The following is a 24,038-nucleotide window of genomic DNA, read 5'->3' as shown; positions in this document are numbered from 1 at the left end:
GTTGAAACACGCGCGTCTCTGGTAGGAAAAGCGTAGTCTAAGCAGCGGTTAGTTTCGAGTATGCGAAACGATATGCAAACAGCAGACGATAATTCACGCAAAAATATGATGAGAAAAATCGATATGACGTAAGGATTTGTTATCGTAACGTTTCGTAGATATCGCGAAGAAAAACAGACGCGCGGACTTGTGTATTGTTCGCCACTATCTATCGTTGAAATTCGAAATATATGTAATACGAAATTTTTCCATTTGATGATCGTATAAAATAAATAAATATTAAAAGAAATATACACATATTTAACTAAATAAACGTTTCGTCGTAATTCCGTAGCATCGTCGATCGCGACCTACTCGCGTACTGCTCGGCAAAATGTGAAAAAGTAGGAAAGTAAGGAAAATAGGCTCACGGTACTTCCTCTTCGCCTTCATCTTGCAGAAGGGTATCCTCTTCATAATAAAATTCTTCACCCCCATTTTGCCAATGTCTCGCCCGCTATTCGACCCGCGAGAACCAAACTATCAAAACGAAACACTTGTCCACAGGTGTAAAAACCGATTAATTATTCATCCAAATCCCGGTAACAAGATGTTCCTCTAAGATTCGATATTTCCATACGCACTCTGGATCGCACGAATCGCTGCTGACTTCATGGAAACTCGAAAACTTTCTCTGAATTATCAGTCAGTGGAAAACCGAACATGGTGATTTAAAGCGGTTGCATGGTTCGTTGTCCGGTGCTTAGTCGTTGTTTCGTTCGTTCGTTGTCGCATCGATCGATCGATCGTGGAGTGACGCAACGAATCCGGCTGAGAATCGCGCGATAATCGAGTTGCCCTGATAATCAGAGCAGTCGATTCTCTTGGACTTGGATCCCCATGGATTGCATGCCGTGTCCGGGGTTTCTGTCGTTGGTTTTTCCAGCATTCGTGCCACTGTTTTGCCGCGGCCACTGTTTGCGTTTGACTGTGACGCCGAACTCTGGGCTATAGCCAACCAGGACTCTGACTACTCACGATGAGGTGAATGGAGAGGGGAAATGTGCCTCTTCTCCTGTTCTTTGCCCGTAGCGACGGTACACTGACTGACGAGCGTGTGTGCGTGGTGCATGCATGCTCGGCGATTTCTTAATCGCCGTGGAAATAATGTTTCGCCCTCTCTAATTCGTCTAAACTGTCTGCTTACGAAGCTTCGTTTTGGCAACGACGATTCGCAGACGTCGAGAATACATTGCTAGATATTTTGGTATATTTTCGCGATTGTTTCGTGATTGTAAAATTTAACTTGACAATTAAGTTTCTTCTTTTTTTCCTTCTTCTTAAATTATTAACAACGACCAACTCGAATAATAATTTCTTCATTTAGAGTTCCCTTATCTTCTTTCGTATATTTTGTTTCATTTTTCTTGTACAAATAAATTATATCATATTTGCATCTGCAAGAGCTACGATCGACCTAAATGAAATCGATGCTTCATACGTTTTATAAGTCCAAAGCGTCGTATTATTGTTGCAATTCTCCGTAATACTCTGGTTTTGCAATTTCGTAATACTCCATCGTCATAATGTTTATCAAAGCGCAAAGCTTCTCGCAAGTCTATCTCTTTGAAGTACAAAAATAACAGGCTCGAGGTGGTCGAATAATCTAGTTTAACCGCGATGCACTAAATCGTGTATGGTACCGTATAAACGATCCGGCTGGTGCAATCGTCGAATCAAAAGCATCGCGTTTACGCGCGTGAACAACATTTTAAACGTCCTCGAGCGCGTTGAAACGTTTAGTCGGCCGACCATCGATCGGCATTTTCGCTTGACCATCGCTTTCACGCGCCGCGCGTTTCCTGGTTGCCTGATCGTTGTCACCGTAGTCCCAATCGTCGTGGGCCCATCGATCGTGTGTTGCCACTTTTTTTTAAATGCCACCGGTTTTACAGCTCGTCGTCACGAAGAGCAGTTGCGACAGTTGCTCGTACATGCGTTTAGGTCGCTGACAGGTGCACGCCGCCATATGCGACCACCTTGCTCCGACAAGGTTGCACCAAAATGGTTTAGCGTTCTCGATGAAGTCGCGTCATACCTTCCAAATCGAGTTAAATGGAGTGCCACCGCATTCGCGCACCGACGTTTCGCACAGTGATGTTTCGAATGGAGAAGTCCATCGTGTTCCCATCTTCTACCACAGACGTTTCTTCGTTCGTTGCGTTGCCAGAAACGCTTTTTCGATATTAAACCACGTGTATTTTCGGACGTGGAATCGCGGCCTCTAGCGAATTCGTGTCACACATTTACCAACGTGGTATTTTTGTACCGCTAAAACGTCTTTCGCAATATCGTGTCCCTTTTTTGAAAACCACCGATACGTTTCGATTGTTTGCTTTCGAGTGGAAAATTTGACGAAAGCTATCGTTGATACGGTGTCAAAGTACTCGTCACATATATATCTTCCTGGAACTTTCTTCCCTTGGAACTTTCAATAGCGCTTAATGTGAAAATTCTGGTACGATGGCGAGGAATACGAGTTATACTTAAAACACGAAGCTTTTAATTTCCAGCTTATGAAAGTTATAAATTACGACTTTGTACGTACGCGATTATCGTATCATGATAGGTCTATCTTCTAAACGACATAAAGTGTTTCTATTCTCAATAGAAAAGAAGGAATTTGAAATGATTAAGTGGCTGATTTTATCATATGGAAAAGTAATAGTCATAAAAGGAAATTGTAGAGCAACAAGTTAATCAGGATGCTGCTCTCTGTTCCTTGTGAGATTCGATTAGCCGCTATCTAACATCTATAAGATACACGCGCGATTTCAACGCGTCACGCAAAAGCGAAATTACGAGAATCACGGAATCTTCGCCTGTTTTTTTTTTTCTACTTTCTAAGCATCCTCGCGAAGCGGTTGCTATTGTTAACGCTTTAATAACGTCTGGAATAATGTCGACCGGTATGCCGACGCTTTCGTTAAATTGTACGCGTCTACACGCTGATGTTTGATCGCGGAACACTCGGCGATACAACGTACGAGTCGAACGTAATTTTCGGAACGAGTTTTTTTTTCAGCGATCAACGAGTCGTTTCTGAAACAAATTACATTATTTTACGAGTTTTACGGCTACGTTCAAGTTCCTAATGAACCGTGTCAGTCCGATTTGATGCACTTTCGCGAAAAGTTCGGGTGCTTTGAGAATCCTGTTACCAACGTCGAGAGAAAGTTACGCTCCATTAGAGTAATGGGCTTGTTCTGTTTCTCCAGAAAATCCTAATCTCTTTACGCGAAACAATTTTTGAACGTGTTCCCATGTACATTTTTAGGAATTTATTAATTTAGTTCCGACAAACATTTGCAATTTCTATAGCCTGATCTTACTCTCGTTTTAATAAGCAAATAAATAGATATTTAATGTTCTAAGAGAGGGTAAATAATGATTCATGAATTTATCCCAGTAATTTCCGAATGTTCATGTGCTCTCACGTAGGAAAATACAGAAATTTCTGTCGTTTTAAAAGAATCGTTGTCGTAAGATCGAAATGAAAAACCAGCGACATTAACGACGATTCTTTCGTATTTGTTTTGGGCTCGGGAAACTTTTTAGAAACAAGAGAAATGTATAATTGATTTGAAACAGCCTTAAAGAGCATAACGAGAGTAAATCGCGTATTCGTTCCCTATGTTCGTAAAACTGGCGAATAAAAAGTTGCCGGGCTTGTTTGAAAAAATGTAGTAAGATGATACCAGATAATTCAATTTCCAATGTAGGAAGAATTGATGGAAAGCAATCTCGATATTCAATCGCAGAAACCTCTGATGCTGATCGATAAAACAGCATGAAAGGAACCTCTCGCATAATATCTCTCTTAATAGAATCGACTCTTTTAAGAATAGCTGCATCCTAACCAAGAGGAAAAAGGAGAGTCATGAAACAGGATACGAAACGCAAAAGGAAGCATGGAAAACGAGGGGAGAAAAAAAAAACTAGACAGAAAGAGAGAAAAAGAAGCTAAGAATAACTCCCTCTTAACCAAGAGGAGAAAAGAAAATCATGAAACGAGATACGAAATGCAAAAGGAAGCGTAGAAAACGGAAAGAGAGCCAAGCTAAGAGAACGACAGTTCGATGCATAATCTTTTCGCATTCCTATCCGCTGGCGTGCAGATCCTACTTTTGTCAGGGAAATCGGCCCGGACGAGGAACTTGGAATTAGTTTGGTTGAAAGAGGACAGAACTTCGAACGTTATTGCCATGGGGTTGTAACACAGGTGCCGTTGAAGCGACGGTGCAACCGACGCGATGCCACGAGCACCGGAAGCAGGTGGTTCCAGCCACGCACCGACGACTTCGCTGACGCGTTCCGGCGGCGTTCGAGCGCGGACTCTGCCGAAGAAGCCACCGGGACTATCTTTAAACCGCGATTTACCAGTCAGCCCAGCGATCAACGGCCGCGTGAACCATTCGCGATTTACTCGTCACGGAAACACGGGAATTGTATCGAACAACCGTTTCTCGCGATTACTTAACGGTGCGGCCGGACCGGTGCCGCGTTTTATTCGCCTCTCGATCGAATTATTAGCTTAGGCCTCTGTAACCGGAATTTTACTTGCTTCGAGGGATAGAAGCGGTAGTTGATTATGTCTTGCCACTTTGATTTGAAAATTAGAAAGCGATTAGATCGTACGATCTTAGATTACCGTATAGATTAATGATTATTGGTAGAATGGTATAGTAAGAAGAAGTATACATAATGGTACGATAACGAGCGAATAAAATGTACGAGTTAGAAATGCGAATATATAAATAAGGAAAGCGTGTGGGAGAAACGTACGAGTCTATGTTTCTTGGTTTTTCGATTTTTATGTCACTCGACGGCTAAGATAATTGCAAAAGGTATACATAATTTACTTCGAACAAAATTATCAAATTTTCTGAACGATTAAAGATACGTTTGAGAAGATCGAAGGAGAAGCACAGAATATCGTAATTCGAATTTTAAAATTGCCTCGTTGTACGCAGCGTAGAAACTTCCTCGAAGAACACCGAGAAGAATGCACACGAACGAGTACCGATTTTCCTAAAATCTTTATCTGTTAATTCGTCTTACGTAAAACATGTATCCTGTTCGCAACCGATCTCGTGTTCCTATTCCCTCAAACGCATTACCTTCTACGCTATATAATTTTCTATTTATTCAGTTCCCATTGTTAAATTTCATACTCGGCGCCGAAGAAGTCCAATTTATCGGAAAGTGGAATCAAAGAGAGGAAACAGCGTCGTTCTCGTCGGTAGGACGCGCGTTCCCGGTTCAAGAAGCTTCTATTGTCTGACGACCGATAAGACAGGAAACGGGAGCAAGTGCGACCCAGGTTGCGAAACGTGAGAATCTTCCTGCAGACGAGCGTGCAGCCACGTCTTGGGATTGAGTTTGCGGTCTCGTGAGAAAATGACACGATCGTCGTATTTCGTCAACCGAACCGTCAACCGTGTCATCAGTAAAAAGCTGAGCCGCTTTGTTTCAGCGAAAGTGAAAACCGTACCAAGTCGAAGCGAAGCGTTCACGAGGACGACGAACCGAGGACCGAAGAAGTTATCCTTGATGGCGATCTTTCGTCTTTAATGAGTTTTAACGTACAAGGTGTACGCGAACGAAAGAAGTTGTGCGGTCGTTCGTGTGTCTCCTATTGAGTGTATTGTAGGCGCCACTCTAGGAGTATTCGTCTTAGGTTGCTGCATAAATTCTCCTTCACTTTTTGTTCGTACAGGTAAGCTACAGATGTTGATAGAATAAAACTATAATATTAACTACGTAAGTCGATGTAAACGCGTTACTAAAACTCACGAAAGATAAGAATAAGATATGTATTTTTATGTTAGGTATAGAGAAAGCTTTTTCCAAGTACGATGACTTTGGTGGCAACGGATTTGTATCCTTTCAAAAGATTACAAAACAATTTAGAAAGAAAAGATTAAATAATTCTTAGGTCGTAGAGAAGAAGAAGTCTCTTTTAGATATAATAAACCCGAAGATAAATCTGAAGATTTTTTTTAAAAAATGTACAATATCCACGTAGATGGATGATAGATTTGTGAAGGATGTGCTCTGACGGATACAACTCAATGTCTCAGATTTCAGTGTTTTAATTCTAGGTATATTTAGGACGAAAAATTGAGAAGCAACTGTGCAATAGAATTGTATCTTTTATTTCTATCAAAATTAAATTCAAACTTTTTAAACTATAGGAAATATAGACTGCTATAGATTGGTTCTTTTCTTCAAGCCACCACGTATACAGAAAAAGTAGTTCAAATCATACAAGCATTAGCAGGTGAACCGTTCTCCGAGGGGAATCCAATTGACGGGGCAATTATTCGATTTTCGATCGTGAATCGCCCGCACTTAATTGAAAGGAGAAAATTGTATTCACCTGTTTAACCGATTGCCTCCTATGACGGGCCCGTTAAACGGATAGTAAAATAGACCACTCGTTAAATCGCATGAAAACCATTGAAACATTCTGCAATAACAAATTTTTGATACGACGAAATACATTACCGCTGATTGGTCTCCACATATCATATATGTACGTACTTTAGTTGATTTGTAACAATTTGTAAAACGTGTAAATGAACGAGTAACTCGCGATCAAATGGGATTCTTATCATTTTACAAAATCACGAAATATTACGTTCTATTTATACGCTTAAATTATACGTTGCTACGAGTCTAGAAGTATCTTTCGTACGTGAACTTTATCTTAGAGATCGGATACTCTTTCCTAGGAAATTGTTATATATTTTCTTTTTTTTTTGTAATTTTGAATCACTTTTTTGATTTATCTCACTTCTGCAGAGTACTGCTAATTATCTATCGATGTTCTTCAAGTCAATTTCTCCATGCCATAAAAACAGCACATTGATACAGAATGCGATCAATACAAAATTTTGACCGGCGATTCGAAGATCAAATTACATCTCGTAAAAGATGAACAAGCGTCCGAATACCTTCGAAGCAACAGTGTACGTACGTAGGAAAGCGCACACGAGAAATTACGAAGAGAAATTTTCATATAGTTCGTATGCATTCCTCGTCAACTGTAATTACACGATGAGTTGTTGCGTTATAGTTTCGACCTGCCACTCGTTCGATCGCGAATACGTTTCGTTTCGTAGGAAACGTCAGCCAGTTCCAAGATTCATTTTCTTCCTACGCGCGATTCACTTCTGCTTTTTATTTCGTTCCTCTCTTTCGTTTCCTCGCTGGTTTCTACTTGTCTCTATGCTCGAGCCCCCACGTTACAAGCGTATGCATTTCGCGGCGAGAAACCACCTCGAGGCGATTACGACGGAAAGCAACTCATTAGCGAGACCCGTGCATTTATTTAACCGGTGTACGAAGCATTTCAGCGAAACAGTGACTCTAAAGCGAAGGAAGCATTTCTCTTTGCACGGCATTATCGTGTATCAGGTCATTGGGCCATGGAGAATCCAAAGATGGCCGAAAGGATTCAGCGCGAGGAAATCAAATGTGCGTGAAATTATCGGATCTATTCCCTTCTTTTTCTCTTTTTTCTTCCCCCTTCGTTTCTTCACCGCTGGAATTAATATCGGCAGTGATCGGTTGCATCGTACGGTTCCTCCTTTTTGTATCGTTCAACAGAAAGACGCCTCTGTTACGACATGGAAAATAATCGCAAAGAAAGTCTACGTAATCAGGCTGCACTTCACGAGACGCCAATTGCGAGCGAATGGAATGAACAAAAATTAAATAAACAATTCTTGTCTTGTGATTTTTTTACGAGATATCTACGTGATCGTGTGATATCGAAATAGAACTGCGGAATCTCGACTATATCGAAACATTAATTAACCCATTAAGAAGCAACGTTGCGTCAGCGCTACATTTTATCTGTCATCTTTTTCGATCAACTTATATTATCGAATTCTATCTTTTTAACGTCGCGGCTACGAAAGAGAATTCCAAGGATCGGCTCGATATTTTTCCCTACGCAGATTCTACAATTTTATGAAACCTAAAGAATTTGAAGTATTTATGACATCGATGACACATTTTTTGCTGCATTTCTATCTCAAAGTTTCTACTTAATATTAACGTTCATTGAGCGATTCAATATAAGCGATTTTCGTTCATACGTAATGTAATAAAATTAGATGATTATCGGTATGGCAAATATCATGATCGTTTCGGGCAATCAAGTTCTATCGTATATTACACGTAATCCGTGATCGATGACATACAATTCGAGGAATTTCCAACCAAAGTTACGATTCAAACTGTATTTTATTAGAAATACAGCCTGCTTTTATCGAAACCACAATTACGACTCGATAAATGGGACGAAACGATTGAGTAGAAATGAAAAATAAATATGTCTGACCGTTCTCTGTGCGATCCTCTTTATCGAGAGTCTTGGTGGATTTGGATGAACGTTTCAAGGTCGCCTCGAAATCGCCCACCACGTCGCTGAGGTCGAGAGCCGTTGATACTTGCGTGCACTCTTGCTTATCGTGGGTCGACCTCGGCAGAGTCGTCACGCCATTCGTTGTAGCAGGTTCCTGTGGTATTTTCGGTAATTCCGCCTCTATTCCGACGAGGGCTGGACTCACCTAAGATTAAAAATATCAAACAATTTACGAAACGACCTTCCTTCTGTTTATTACGCTTGTCTTTCATTCTTTTCCTCGAGGTGAACATCGTTGGACTTTCGTTCAACCTAATTCTTCGAGGACCAACCAGTGAAGTAATGTGTCGATGTTGCGTAAATGCAACATTTAAAATACGGAAATAAATCGTTGTCGAGTTACAGAAAATGTAGGTAGTATAGTCGATACGTTATATTATTACGCAAATCAAAGATATGGAAAGAATTCCTATAATTAAAAAGATATGTTTTATCTTAAAGATATAAGATACCTCGATCTCTTTAAATTTCATGAAACTGTACCGAGGAAATAATAACGAAAAAGTATTGAGCCAATTTCCATTGATTGTAAGTGTAATGCGAATTTACATGTTCAGAAATTTTACGTTAACAGAATCCTGGTTTTTAATGGATCGATAGAAGGTGATTCTCGCGATATTACACGAGATATAAAACGAAGAAAAGGAAGATTAAAGAGGATTCTATTATCACGGAACGAAAGTCCATCTGATCTAGGTAACGTTAAACCGTTCAACGATTGACGTTCGAAATGGAGCGTCCTAGATTCACAATTTGGATCTAGGAGCAGTTTAATTATGGAATGAAGCGATCAATTACCAGACCCAGGAGAACCTCCATCGACTGGCATTGCCTTCGACGTTCTCTTTTCTTTCGTCTTTCGATGCTAGACCTGTCGCCGGCACTTCCTGCTGCAACCGCCTCGCAATATCGCACGAAGTCCAGGTCGATGTGGTAGCCGTAAGGGCAGCAAAGACACTTGGAGCCTGTCGAGCCGGAAACGTAGGCCTGCGTCCCCACTGAAGTATACCGGCAACAAGTATTAAAAATATCGTTATCTATTTCATAAAAATTTTTATCTAACGCTTGAATCAAATGACACATAAAATATTTATGTTAACCACTTAGCGCACATATTACGCGTGGTTGGTGACATATACAGGTATAAATCACATTTACTTTAGCTAGTTACTTTGGCTTTATGAATTTAATACGATATATCATATGTGTACGTGGATACGTATTGTGTATGTTGATGCAAATTCATATTTTTATGAACAAAATTAACTGAAAGAAATGGAAGGATTTCCAGGCAGAAATCTGATTCACTCGCCAAATATTCTGGAATATATCATACACGGTACAGTTTAGATATTTCTGCATGTTTCGTGCATTTTATGTATTTTTTGTATATTAAAATATTTCATTACCCGTGTTACCAAATATTAGAAAATGTATTTTCGTTTGTACGTTACTTTTGTATATTCCGAATCAAGCAGAGCATGGACAATGGTAACAGTTCTTTCATCGATGATTCCGATTAAACCCATAACCGATGTCCCAATTACGCACTGTATCACGTACACATTTTTTATCGAAGCATCTTTCGCAGAGGATTCACCGACCGAATCCTCGAATGCGTTATACTAGTAATTTAGAGCAACATCGATCTTCTTCAAGATACTCGAAAATAAAATGACCTTATCCTTCTTCGAATAGATCGAACAGAAAATCGAAGGAAAAATATCTTTCGAAGTTAGGTTCGGTCGTATTTTATTTCAAGAGGCGGATATAGCAAACGTTCAACCCTCCTAATGATATTCGAAAAGAAAATGATCTCGTCTTTGTTTGGTGGATTCGATAGAAAGGATCTATCTTTGGAAATTAGATTCGATTGTGTTTTATCTCGAGAGGCTGATTGTTCGAGGGTAATGACCGATGCGAAGCGTAAACCGAAATATGTTGTAACCATTGGCGATCATCCAAAGCCACGGTAATAATAATCTGGCAAAGTTCGTTAGCCGCGACAACGTGGGGATCCCATTTACGTGTCATATTGGTCCGTTCATGCTATCGCAACGTATACGTGGCAATGACTCAATGAAGTCCTGCCGCTGTATTTAAAGATCGTAGAAAAGATAACCGCGGTAAACATATTTTTCTTGATTTTCTGATTTTAGTGGACGTCTTTTGGCGATTTGAAGGAAGAATTTTAATACGAAGTAGTCGAAGAAAGGAACAGATTTAAGGTCAATTAAAAATAGATAGGAAATGCACGATCTAATAATGGTATTCCTATAAATCGATTAATTAATTTATCAATTAACTTTAAATGTACAAGACATATTCATTCTCAAAAACAAACGAAAAGATAATTCTAGCGTGGAGTTGATCGACACAGTATCAAAAATTATTCTTTTGCACGAGACGAGAAATTGTGATTTATCGTATTTTTCATTTGCGACTTTCACGCATTGTCGTCTTTTACTTGTTCATTTTATTTATGTACGCGATACTTCTTCAGATAATTAAGGGATCAAGCTGATCATGAACTGCAGTAAAGCGTATAAAGGAAATGGTGCCGGAGATTCGCATGAAATTTCAATTTAGAGTTTAGGGAGAATCCGGCTGCTTCATTAGTCGGATCGTTTGTACTTTGTTGAGAAAGTTTCCTCGGTTAGAGGCGCGCTACCGGGTTTCCAAAGTTTTATTGTATTTATTTATAACGATGCGATGCAACGAAAACAACGAGTAGTTTTATCTGATAAGACGAAAAACATTATAACTTTTTCATTCTGCTATTTTTTAGAACTCGAGTATTTTCAACTAGACAGAAAATTTGGATTATCAGCAGAGTATATCGTTATCGCTAAAATTATCACAATGTTATTATCTGTTAATGTCACTTACGTAATATTACTTACACGTTTTCGTTGAAAATGCAGATCGAAGATACATATCGAATATTATATAATAAATTAATAATAAATTGTATAATCTTTTGCAATCGAAATAAAGGGTTTTTCAATACGCACTTTAAATCGTATGAATTATACTCGACATTGCTAATGCATATCATTATCAATAGTCCGCGGATTAATATTCATTTATTTATAGGAAACATAAAGATGCAGAAATAATTACATGTAATTCATATAATTTGAAAAGATATATAAAATATTCAAAGTATAGCACTGCTTACAATATTTAATCGTGTTCATAAAAGTATAAATTTATATAGATATCCGCAGCCTAATTATCGATAAAATTATTGCAATGTCGTTGTATGTTAATGCGACTTACCGTTTCCGTTGAAAACGCGGGCCGAGGTTACAACGGTCAAAGCCATTTTTCTACACGATCAGTGTCACTGTGTTTCACCACCAATCACAGGAAAACATCCTCACCACCCTGAAAATAGAAAAAAAAGCCTTCGTTAGTCTCTCTTTCTCGTATTATAAATTTATTATATATTATAAATTCATATCGTGTAGTAACACGCATGAGAACAACGCGCGTAACAAACGGAAGGAAATTCATTCAGAAAATATGTTGTAATTTAAAGAGAGAAATATTTCGGAGAAATACGTTTATTACATGTATCTGACTAGATTTATTAGAGAGCGGCGCTAGTATTATTCTACGAACAAAGATTCTCAGAAACGCGTAATTTCATTAGGCGTTCGTTGTACATTCTCTATTATCCGTAGTATCGTGGAAATTTAGGTATACACTTTTTCCTGATACTATTTGTAATTTGCAATTTATTTACAATAAATTAGTTATACAGATATTAATTAGACAGAAAACGATGATTGTTTAATTTGGAACTAAATGTAACAGTCTTACTCTAATTCGACCACTCTCGCAACTGAACAACGCCAACAACTCAATCTCTCAGCTATGCTAGTAACTCACGCAACTCGACAACGCTAACAACTCCATTCTCAACAACGTTAACACCTCTCGCAACTCGACAACGCTAACGACTCTACTCTTCGATTCCTCGATTAACTCCGACCTCTCGACTCACTCTCACTTTTCGATCAATCGTTCAACGCTTCTCGATCAACAACAACTTTTTTAGATTCAAATCGTCCTCCTTCGTTGGCGTTATTTTTTCCCTCTCTAATCCCGTCCTGTTAACGCTCCCCAAGAACTAGGTGACTTTAGTCACATAGGCTTTTTTCCCTATGTAAACTAACGACCGAAGGACAGACGACATTGTTTTGATCGATTTCTAATCAGACTTTTTCCTCACGATACTACATATCTATCGTCAGAATCGCGTTAAACGTTGACGTTCAACCCTGAAGATCTGCGACCTTTCTTTCGCCGATTCTTCACCAGCGAAATCTTCGTTTTTAATAAAATGCGCTATGGAATTCCATGCAGCGTGCGCGGCAAATAAATTAGTTTCGTGGAATTTCAGGCTGTCGGATATAATTGACGATACAAAGAAAAATCGCGGGATGAATCGCGATAAGGTTCGATACGGATGAGCGACAGCGATACGGTTGCCGTGTTTCAATGATCTGATTATGCGATCAAACCAACGCAAGCAAACTTATACCTTCGGTATATGTATATGAATTTGTTATTATGGAAAATGTACGAGTTATGATTGGAAGTACAAGGTTCAAAGCCAGAGAGTCAAAGAAATTTGTTTTTAAAATTTTCAGTTTTTCGATGCTTCAACGCGACAAAATTTAATTACGAGTATGCAGAATCAAATAATTGGGCTTATAGAAGTTACTGTTATAAATCGTTCCATTGCATCTTGATATTAATTTTTGTAAAAGGAAATATTCTGTTTTCTACTGTTTTCCTTTTTTTGTCAATAAATTGATCTATCATCTTTGGGAATGGGAAGAATAAATGGAGAAGAAAAGATTTTCAATACAATTTCCAACGTGATATATAAAAAGTAGAAGTTTTTAGTTCATATTAGAAGAATATAAAATATGCAATTGGAAAGATAAGGATTAGTGCAGTGTATTACAACGTTGTTGTGATTTCGCAGTGGAGGCACTGTGCGATATAACAGCTTCATGTCTAACAATGAAATTCCATGTTAATATACACTGTGTCAATCGGAGTACGAATTTGCCAAATTGCAGAGTCACCGCTGTAAAATTCCAACGATATCGCATCGTTCGTCTGCGCTGGGGACGTAGAAACATAAATCTGTCGAAACGCATAGCACGGTGCAATTTAACAACAATGAAACTGTGGAAGGTCGTAACCGAATAACCACGATAAAAGCGTCCTGCAACCAAATTAAATTTGTGATACGTCGATCGAAAGAGCTTCCCAGAAAAATCATTTCGACAAACCTATTATTAGGATAGTTATTGACCTAAACGTGTGATTTACAGTTTATGCTTGACTTATTTGTCGTATCCAAAGAAAAATTATTTAAAACATCTGTAACCACGGTATTACACATCTGGGAATTTTGTCAAATTTTTTGACTAAAGAGCCTAATTTTAAAAAATTAAGAAACTTTTAAAATGCCAATTTTTCCTATCAAACTTATTAAATGACTACATTTATATTTCTACGGAAGAAATTGTTGCGAATTCTCAACTAGGTGACGATCAGTCAGCAACTGATCGGTTGATATCGCGAACCGTGAACGCTATTAACGCTCAAGGTAAAGGTAGATTAAAGATGTCGAGTAAAATATAACGTAACACGAATAATATAACACGAGGAGTATGACGCTCTGACGAAGACTGTTTTAAAACTGTTTGAAGAAGCTTCGCCTGATCCTAATATACTAACTCTCCGTCCGGGGGTTTTCCTTCTTACCATGGTTTCTATGGGATGGGAATCTATTTCTTCCAATCTTGTAATTGTGTATCTTGGTGGGCGCATATTCTCTGATGTTGCTGATTGATACCAGCTGTTTACTTTAGAGCGGACCCACCGAGTACTTAGAGCGTTAATTAGCCTCTTAATGAGGTCTGCGTCGTAAAGTTTACAACTTGGGAGATGGGAAAATCAGGTTTTCCTAAAAAAGGTAGACGCGATGTCCGAGTCGTAAACGGACGTTTATTAACCAATAATTTTATCAGATTTTTCGTAATGGTGTGACATATTGTATCATTAAAACTACGACTCCGTTGAATTGGTCCGCGTTATTAGTGCGAAATCGCAGCGATTGAATTGGTAATCCAAACCGGATCTTAGGATCAATGCAGGCGACTGAAACGTCGCTGTGATTTCGCAACGGTGACGCTGTACATTTTGGTAAGTTTATATTTTTCACGAAGCGATCTACGAAATTGTATTGCTCGTCGACATCGAGTCTTACATTGTCAATAACGGTATTACAAATTTATGTGCGCTGGATTATTAAGAGTATAATATTGCCGAATCGCGCAATGTCATCGCTGTAAAACTGCAACGCAAAGTAAAGAGAAAATCGCGTTATCGGTCTGCATCGGGTCTCTACATTGTCAATAGCGATATCATAAAGTCGTGCGTATCGGATTATTAAAAATACAACCCAGCCAAATTGCACAATGCCATCGTTACGAGGCTGCAACAAAATCGCAAGGTAATCGCGGTTAATTACGCGCTTTGATACGCATTGAATTGTTAAAAACATAATCCTATCAAATGTCTATCACCGATACGAAATCACAACGACGTCCGATTGCTCATCCGTGCCAGTCTTAAAGGGATAGAAACGTTAACACGAAGGCTCATAATGCCATAGCAATGCAAGAGCTTTAAACGCGATACCTACGATGTCCCGTACCGCGCGGCTAATTCCGTATGCCGGATTTCTGGTCTGACGGCAACACGTCCTCTTGGCTTCTCTTCGACTTCGCGAACTTTAATTGTTCCACGCTCAGCTTCGTCCAGTTTCGTGCGGATATTTTTACTATCGTTTCCGGTGAAGATTCTTAGCGGATGATTTGCCTGGCTTTCGCGTCTCCAAGAATTCACCCGATGACTACATAATACAGCGTGTGATTTCGCTGCGAATATATTTAGATATGCCGCGGATAAATACGTTTCGCGCTGTAGCAAATAGAGAAACCGTGTTTTCGTTAGATGCAAACTAAACGAGTCGTGTCGATACGGGACCACTGCGGTAATTTTCTTCGTTGTATCACGTGAAAATTCACCTTACGGAGTAATTCGTTGTACCTTTGTCTAGATACGTCTCGAAGATAGGAATGATTTCCCTATTACAGTGAGAATAATCAATTTCACCTAAGAGGGTAATTCGGAAATTAGTTTGGAAATTATGTTGGAAAGTGATTTCGCATAGCCAGAGGGCTGCTACGAAATTCTCTAGGCCCTTTTTAATCCTTGGCCTGGAAACTTCGCTCCGTACTACGTGATACATTTACCAAGGAATCATTCCCCCAAGTAATTAGGATTCACGTCGCGATCTGCTTGAGGTCGTAGGGCCGGACGGAATAAGGGACCTTACGGCGAACACGTAACAACGCATTTCCTCCTTTCCTCGACCGACGAAGTCACGACAGTTCGTTAATCTTTAATGAGCCGCCTAACGTCCTCTTCGCTTCAAACTAATCGGTATTAATCGAATAATCGTGAGTTAAAGGAGTAAATGTTCGAATATCGCAGAAGGAAAATACGACGAGTATGTTTTTATTGATTTTCTGGTTTTAGTGTTACTCTGCGATTAAATTTGTATTTTTATACGGCACAATCGAAAATCGAAACGATCTGTTAAATTCGGAGATGCAGATTTTTTTTAAAAATACCTGATATATTGACGAAATTTGGCAAGCCAAAGATATGTATAGTTATCAAGGCAAAGAATATTTTAATTTCTTCGATGTTTTATACATTCGAGTTTTAAGACAATTTCTTTTTTACTTTGAAGAAAATAAAAGAATAGAATTTCGGAAAAATTGACGAACGCCATACAGAATCTTAAAACCGTTTGGCTGTAAAAAAGCAGGCAACGTGGCTTATCGTATTCTTCCCAAGTCCTCGTTTACATTTATCATAAATCTTCCGACCCTTCCGATCAATTTTTTCGAACGAGGTAAGGGGACAATCGAGTTTTCTCGAAGGGAAAGTCTGTCGATTTTCTTAGATGAGACCGGTATTCCTCTCACGAATGAGGGTTACTTCTTCGAATCGAAGTCCACGCAAAATGGAAACTTGCGGCTCATTACGTATGGAGGTTGATGCAACGAGACGTTACCTTGGAATCTTCGAACGGATACGTTGATCTTTACCAAGATAAGAATATTAAATTTAAGACTCTGCCGATACGTACTAGCGAAATTTCCGTTTTTCTCGTTGACGAAAGATTCGCGAGATTCGAATGAATTACAACGGGCGGTAACAACATTTTGCAATTTTTATTGTCCAGCGTTTCCCGTTAAAAAATTGATAAATTAATCTGAATGTAAAGAGATACGTATTGCACAAACGATTAGCAAAAGATAAATAATAATCTGTTGAGTTACGAAGCTATAAAATGTCTACGGTTATGAGATGGACCGACGGTATGCTAATACATTTATTTTTAAGTATTCATTCGTTCGTTTAAATATTCATACGCTGTCATTTGTTTCTGTGACGTTATTATAAAGCGACACGACGGCAATCGTTATCTAAGAAGGTACACCATGTAAAACGTTGTTTATAAGCGGTAGCTGATAAATGGAAATAGTGTGTAAATATTTACCATGGTGTTAGGATGGCTCGTGTTGAATTTCGGCGGCGTGGATAGAAAGACAAACTCTTTCACTCGAATCCTTTGAAAGTAGTAAGCATTGAAATTCAAGCAACGACAGCGACAGCGTGCGTGTGCAACGTCGATTCATCGACGACTGATTGCTTTTGCTCTGACTAGCTCACGCTTTGCCACGTTTATCTTTGTAGCGTTGATAATTTCGTCAATAAAGATCCGTACACGGTATATGATCGTACGCAGTCGTTATTGTGATCGATATGTCGTATTTATTAGTCATCATCGATGATCGAACAGAATTGTGTAGAAACGATGTATGTAAGTACGCAAAGGTCTACACAATGATAAAATCGATAACTTTGCAGATTCGTATTAGCGACTCGAGAAAAGATTTATTATGTAGGATTTATTACGCGAAGGCATTTTTTAAAATAAAGTATCTTAATTAAATTCAACATTTAGCTCTTTTAATGGATTATTCTTTCGTTAATCCCGCGTGTGATTAATCTCAAATTTGAAAATTTTAAAAGAGGAGAAAAATGTGGCATGACGTCGCATTATGAATTCTCTGCTTTAAAACGTATGGAAATTTATAATTGGGAATATCGATTTTTTTTTCATTATTTTCAATAGAAAATTATTATTTATTTCTCGCTATATTCTTCCTTCTTTTGCCTTAGAATCGTCTATTCGATCAATCGATGGGAAAAGAAAGAATAAGCAAGTTTTGGATGTTTCTTAAAATGTTATTCGTCACGCAAAGGATTAATAGGCAAATTCTATTAGCCGCAAGCACGTAAATACGACATTGACCCATATAACATTAACTTACCGCTCGTTAGTGCTAAACCATCAAAGCCAACATGTGTTTCAATATTCTATACACTCGGTTCAAAGACGTTACAAGACACGACGTTTAATCCTCGTTATCGAACATCTTTGAACTATCTTCTGGTAAATATTCCAAGGCCAACAAACAGTGTACTCGTCTTCAGCATCACACGAAACTTCTTAATGATTTAACTTTCGACTATACACGACAAACTACGAGAAGACACAAGGTATACGACTCTGTTCATCGATACGATCGAATCAACGACGATATTACGAAGGAATAACTGACAAGCAACTCACGTACAGTGGCTCAGAAAAGTATTCGAACGGTTATAGAAACCTTCCATGAATATATTATGCGTATTATGTAAACCATCTTGAACTAGCAGTGCAGTAAGACCCGCTCATCATGATTATATCGATAAATATTGAAACCAATCTGAAAATACAAATATAGAAGAAATTTCGCGCAAATATACGTTTCGCACAGATCACAAAAATATTTACACGATCAATTATCCATTAGACGAATAAGCTTCGACATTCAGTGGGCATGTTTATCATTAATGTGTGTAACTGCATAATAATTTTTCACTAACAGTAAACGTATTTGCGATAAACATCTCGTAGCTTTAATATACATTTTCAGATTGTTTTCAAATTCACTGGTTGAAAAACGCTGCTAATGAGATTTCACAATGTCTTGTGTGATAATGTAACACGTACTATATAAATATAAATATGTCGTGCGATAAGTGTTCAAACACTTTTATGGATCACTGTAAACGTAACTAAAGCCATAGAGGAAGATTTCGTCGAACGAAAAGCAAAGTAGTTGATTACACGCGAACCGTGGCCTAATTTCAGAAATTTAGTCGAAACCAGCATCGAACGATACGCGATGGCCGAAATTTCACGTTGGATTTAGATTCGACACCGACGGAAGGTTGCGAACGTGAAATAGCTACAACACGACACTGCCTACCGCCGAATGGATCGATACGCAGTTTAGTTGATAAACTGACCAACTGATAGCACAGTTCGCTTACGAAGCCTGTTCGCGAGGATCTATCAAACGTTTGCTGCTTCTGTCATATGACATTCCTCGTTGCCCTAAATTGATAATTTGCGAGGTTTGAAGGTTTGGACGCGAGCCGACTGCTTTCCGATGCTTTGGTCACGAGTCATTCGATACTTAATCGATCACTTCGTTCTGTACTCGAGTTCTGCGATTTTACTGAATTCTTGAAAAGTTTTAGAAGAATTAAAGTCATTATTTTGGCGATTTTGAAGTTGGCTAAAAGGTCTTCAAAGATGTTCGAAATCTTCAAAGATCTTCGAGATCTTCGAGATCTTCAAGGTAGACAGTTTTTGACAATTTTTATAAATTCTCTCTTCACAACGGAAGTTTTATCTCCGCAATTGTCAAGTTCGAGTATTCCGCTTTTTTAAAAAGTCTTTTTTTGTTTTCATCGACATTTTATTTTATTCGTAAGATGAAATAAATGAACGTTTTCGTCGTAAAGCATAATTATACAATTATGGCATGTCGTATAAGCTGTACGTATATTCATTTCGTTTATGGACATATTTGAGAACCGTGCGATGAAGATGTCTTCGTCTTTATCATCAAAGGAGTCCTCTGCGTTTTTATTTTAACTCGGGTCTTATGGCTGTAAAGAACGACCGGATCAAGAAGATTTTTCCTGAAAATGTTTACTACGTTTGCAATACCTTAACTTAATAAAGTTCCACTTTTATTAAATATTAAACTTCATGTTGGAGTTTAAAAGTTGTACTTCTGCTAATTAATAAACATATATAAATGTTATTGCTTTCCCATGTTCCTTCGGTAGACAAGTAATTTATCGCAAACTAAAGAACTTCTCTTTTGCCAACCAATTAATTACGCCAAGCTTTCATAAAAACTCGATACAGCCAGCGTAAAAAAGTTCTACCTTTCTGTTGCCTTGAAATACCCCCGGTATATACGAGCATCAAAACCGGTATCTCAAAAAGAACAAAAAAAGAAGGAAACAAAACCATCCATGTTTCCATAGTGCATCTATTGCGATTCGTTGAAATATACGTTCGTTTTGTAATCAAAGTCTGTCTCTAACATTCGAAAAAAGTATCAATACCCATATTCACTCGTATATTGTATAGATTTTCGCAATACCTATGCAACCTGCGAAAGTGAAATACTTTAATTGTAAGATTAAATAACTGGGCACAAAACACGATCCAACGATATCAAATCCAACTAATCGACGATGCAATCGATGCAATTATGCGTGCAAATATAATATTTCTATGCATTGTGTCACATGTTGAAATAGAAATTTTTTCGGTGCAAAAAGTTAGGATGATGGTAATTTGACTCAAATATACCCAATTACCCACGACCCTGTGCCAATTAGAAGCTAAAATCTCAATTAATGCAACTGTGTATTTATCGATATTTATAGCATTTTGATCGTACTTTATGCGTAATTACGAAGCTATAAAACAGTATGTAACACGTTTCGACTACAAGTTAACACAAATGTAAAAATATTATCAGAGTGCATAGGGGTAAATCATTTAGAGTATCTCGCTGGCGTCCTTGCCAGATTAACCTTGCGCGGCCACTTTCATCCCCCAGCCCTCGTTATCGTTGGAAAATTACCTCGTTAGCAGAGTGTCGAGCACGACACACAGTTCCATTGAATGAAACTGTATTGGAACCAGTACTCTTCCATACAGAGTCCAGCATTACGTGCTATGATTAACGTTCCGTTGTTTGTACAACGATAAACAAAAAGGAAACCGAGGAAAATTGGTTTTATCGTGTCGACACTAGGGAAAGAGTTGTTTGCCAGCGCGTCCAACGGTTCTTCTCGCATCAGATAAGAGATTCTGTCGCTATATCGCGAACAACCTTCTGCATTGTAGCTCGTCCTCTTTGTCTGTCTGCGAGATACTCGCATGCTAGGCTGTACAATGGCCTGTAAACAATAGCGAAGAAATCACACGACAAACGTTTGCGTGATTATGAAGTTTCTCTTGAAAAGAGAGGCGTCGGTGCGTTTCTTTCGAGCGGCCATTGTCCAGCCAATTTGTTCGCTATTTTATTTACGACTTCGTGACTTCGACGCGGGTAAACCGTCGTTCCGAACGCGTGGGTGGCGGTCGTTCTTCGAATGCAAGGCAAGAGAGAGGAATGACCGCTGTTCGAATAATTCAATTTGGAACAATTGCCGAGGAAGCGAAGGAGAAACTCAGGAAACTTGATATTGTGAATTTTTGTTTCTTCGCTGGTTGTAAAATCTGCGACTCGCCTAGTTCTCGTAAATTACTATGTTTCGACTAGGAACACGGATATACTTGTCGCATTTACAGAAGAGCGATCGCAAAGTAATTTCATTTTATGATTTTCGATAGAACTGTTTACATTGCTTAAAGAGCGTCTTAGAAAGATATCCATTTTGTTCTTTTTAAATTAACTTTTTAAAATATGAAATCTAAATTACCTGATACAAACATTTAGTCCGTTCGAACTTCGAATAAAAATATAACTTTGAAAAACATGGCAAAAAGAATTCAACAGTTTTTCCATGGCTACAGTACTTCAAGCTTAGAAAGCAGATAATTTGAAGAGAAATTAGTTCAGTATGTACAGAATGTTTCATAACACGTGGAATCCATTTCAGTGGATAGGGGATACGATAAAAACGAAAGTAATTCTGTACTCCTATTCGACATTCCTTCAAAGTTATAGCCATTTTTGTGTTTCAATAATCCACGACAGTTTATGAAAGAATGCTCCGCACGTCGGCGAAATTCGTTCCTACGACTGCATACAAACCGAGGATGGTCATTTCGAGCACCATCTATAGAGATAACCTGTTGCGGACTATTTTACGTGTTATGAAATACCCTGCATATACAGGGTGCGGCTAAACAACGTACAACGAATAATACAAGTTGGTACGAGGCGATTCCTTATGAAAAGATAAGAACAAAATATGAAATAAAATTTGTTCGTTGGAGGCTTAGTTTAAACATGGCTAATTCCGGACTAGACGGGACTAAATAATCGACAGGAGGTGGTTCTACGCGTGAAAATAAGTCGAACGCGAAGAGTATAATTTTTGTCTCAAGGCAATTTGTTTCGGAAACAAATAAATTTGAAAATTTATCATACGCGCGTATTAGGTCGATTCTTGACTAAACACGATGGAATTTTATTTTCTTGAAAACGAAGCCCCGAAAGGAAAAATTGTATTCTACATCTTCGACTTATCTATTAACTCGGTCCAATAGTTCAATTTCCATCGCTTTGCACAAATGTTATCGGATCGTTGTAACGTACATAGATGCAACGCGAAATAAGCGATAAACTCATTTTCTTTTCCTTTTTCTCGACTTAGAGATCATCTCCATATCACCGGCACATATCCCATCGAAATTCCTATCGTTCCTACGAAGTATATCTTCCGATTTTCTCTTTTCCTACGCCGCAGCGCTAAAGGCGCAACAGATATACCTCGAGGCGTTGTATCGGTCGGTTAAAAATCGCATCGGTAATTACAAAGCGTGTATAATTAAAATGTAATGCGCGGGTGCGTCAAAGTATCGTGCAGGAGTCTGTGGAAGGAATTAACGGAACACGAGAGCAATTAATTTCCTGTTTTCCTGCCGTTTAATTCCACCTCGCTCCGACTTGCCGCTTTTTCTCTCCGTCTTTTTTTCCCTTCTCTTCAAAGGGTAACATTAACCCCGCGTTGTGCGGTCAGATAGTAACGAGCACACGCCAGCCACGAGGCTCGCGAGTGTATAAATAGGAGAAGAGAGCCGTGCAACCGGCGAGAGAAACGCGCAAGATAAAAAGTCATACGTGCCACGGTCAAAGCAGCCGCCACAGATGACGAGGAGGACGCATCCTGATGGAGATTAAACACCGGGTCCCCACCGGCGACCATCTTCAACGTCTTCAAGGAAGCACTTAAACTTCCGTGCACCGGTGTAAATCATACGCTTAACCGCGTCGTTGATCTCCTGTGTTTCCTCTCGAGACTCTTGTTTTGGTAAAAGTATACGCACGAGTCTATCCATCTGTCGAGAGGAACTTGTATCTAAACCGTGGATGTTTATGAAAAAAGACGCAACCACAATGGGTATCTACTTCACCTACTACAAGTTACGGCTACTTTGTATATTTATGTTGTGTTTTATATATTTTTGCGTCTTCGAATTTCACATAATAGTGCTTATGAGAAGTCGAGGAGCTCGTAACGACGAGATAACTCTTCGTCAAATTCGACTTTAGGAATGACAAATAACAATAACACGTTCTAATGGTCAGAAGCTAGATAAATTCCGTAACACGGTGGGATTAATATTATAAAAAGCGAATTACGGTGGTGTGCAAAAGTACAGAGCTGGTAGATTTATATTTTGAAGGCGATATCAAAGTACTGTGTATAACCAGATATAGCAGTGTTTATTTATTTTACTGTCTTTTACTTGCTTATGTACCAATTATATAGTATAACGAATATTTTGTCAATAAAATTGAAATATATCGAACAAAAGTCAAAGACGTTACGGTATACTTTCTCTTCAGAGACAAATATGGATAAGGATCGTCTCTATCATGAACTATTCGATTGTTTCTCATCTTTACTTCCTTTGCTTTTTTCTTTCTTTTGTCTTTTATCGAACAGTGTACGATTTAAAAATATCTAGAATTCCCGGAATGACGTTGTCTCGCGTACACACCCCTTGTTTGTTAAGCAAACAGAAGAACGACACCGTAGAATCTTTAACAGTCGACAAAATGGAGAAGGGAGATCGTAAAGGAGAGACGGTTCAAAGTTCGCCATGAGATCTTGCGAATCGTAAATTTTATTTACACGCTCCGTAAGCGCCACTTCATTCAGACGGTCGCCTGGCCGCCTGGTCGCCTGGCTGCCTCTGGTCGCCTCTTTAAATAACCAACCCGCGAAAATCGGTGCAAAGGCAAGCCCACGAAGGTCAAGATTTAAAGTAGCTGCTGCAATAAGGAGGCAG

General features: G+C 38.7%; 1 protein-coding gene across 7 annotated transcripts in view; it reads right to left on the bottom strand.

The window, feature by feature from the left end:
• LOC126918193 (KN motif and ankyrin repeat domain-containing protein 2) overlaps positions 1 to 24,038 on the bottom strand; it is a 60,113-nt gene that overhangs the window by 13,030 nt on the left and 23,045 nt on the right. For 3 of the 7 annotated variants that reach the window (XM_050725839.1, XM_050725838.1, XM_050725843.1), the window contains exons 2-4: positions 11,759 to 11,866; positions 9,275 to 9,474; positions 8,393 to 8,621 (exon numbers count right to left, since the gene is read on the bottom strand). In XM_050725839.1, the coding sequence (XP_050581796.1) occupies positions 8,393 to 8,621; positions 9,275 to 9,474; positions 11,759 to 11,804 (475 nt within the window). In that variant the 5' untranslated portion in view covers positions 11,805 to 11,866. Of the gene's footprint in view, positions 1 to 410; positions 2,366 to 8,392; positions 8,622 to 9,274; positions 9,475 to 11,758; positions 11,867 to 12,304; positions 12,435 to 17,144; positions 17,304 to 17,982; positions 18,273 to 24,038 lie in introns of those variants that run through there. The other 4 variants (XM_050725841.1, XM_050725840.1, XM_050725842.1 and 1 more) reach the window with 4 other exon arrangements.

Source organism: Bombus affinis, chromosome 7 (assembly GCF_024516045.1).
Source record: "Bombus affinis isolate iyBomAffi1 chromosome 7, iyBomAffi1.2, whole genome shotgun sequence".
In the NCBI taxonomy this organism is placed as follows: Eukaryota; Metazoa; Arthropoda; class Insecta; order Hymenoptera; family Apidae; genus Bombus; species Bombus affinis.
The sequence above is the reverse complement of the archived record's forward strand: the minus strand, read 5'-3'. Positions and strand labels throughout refer to the sequence as shown.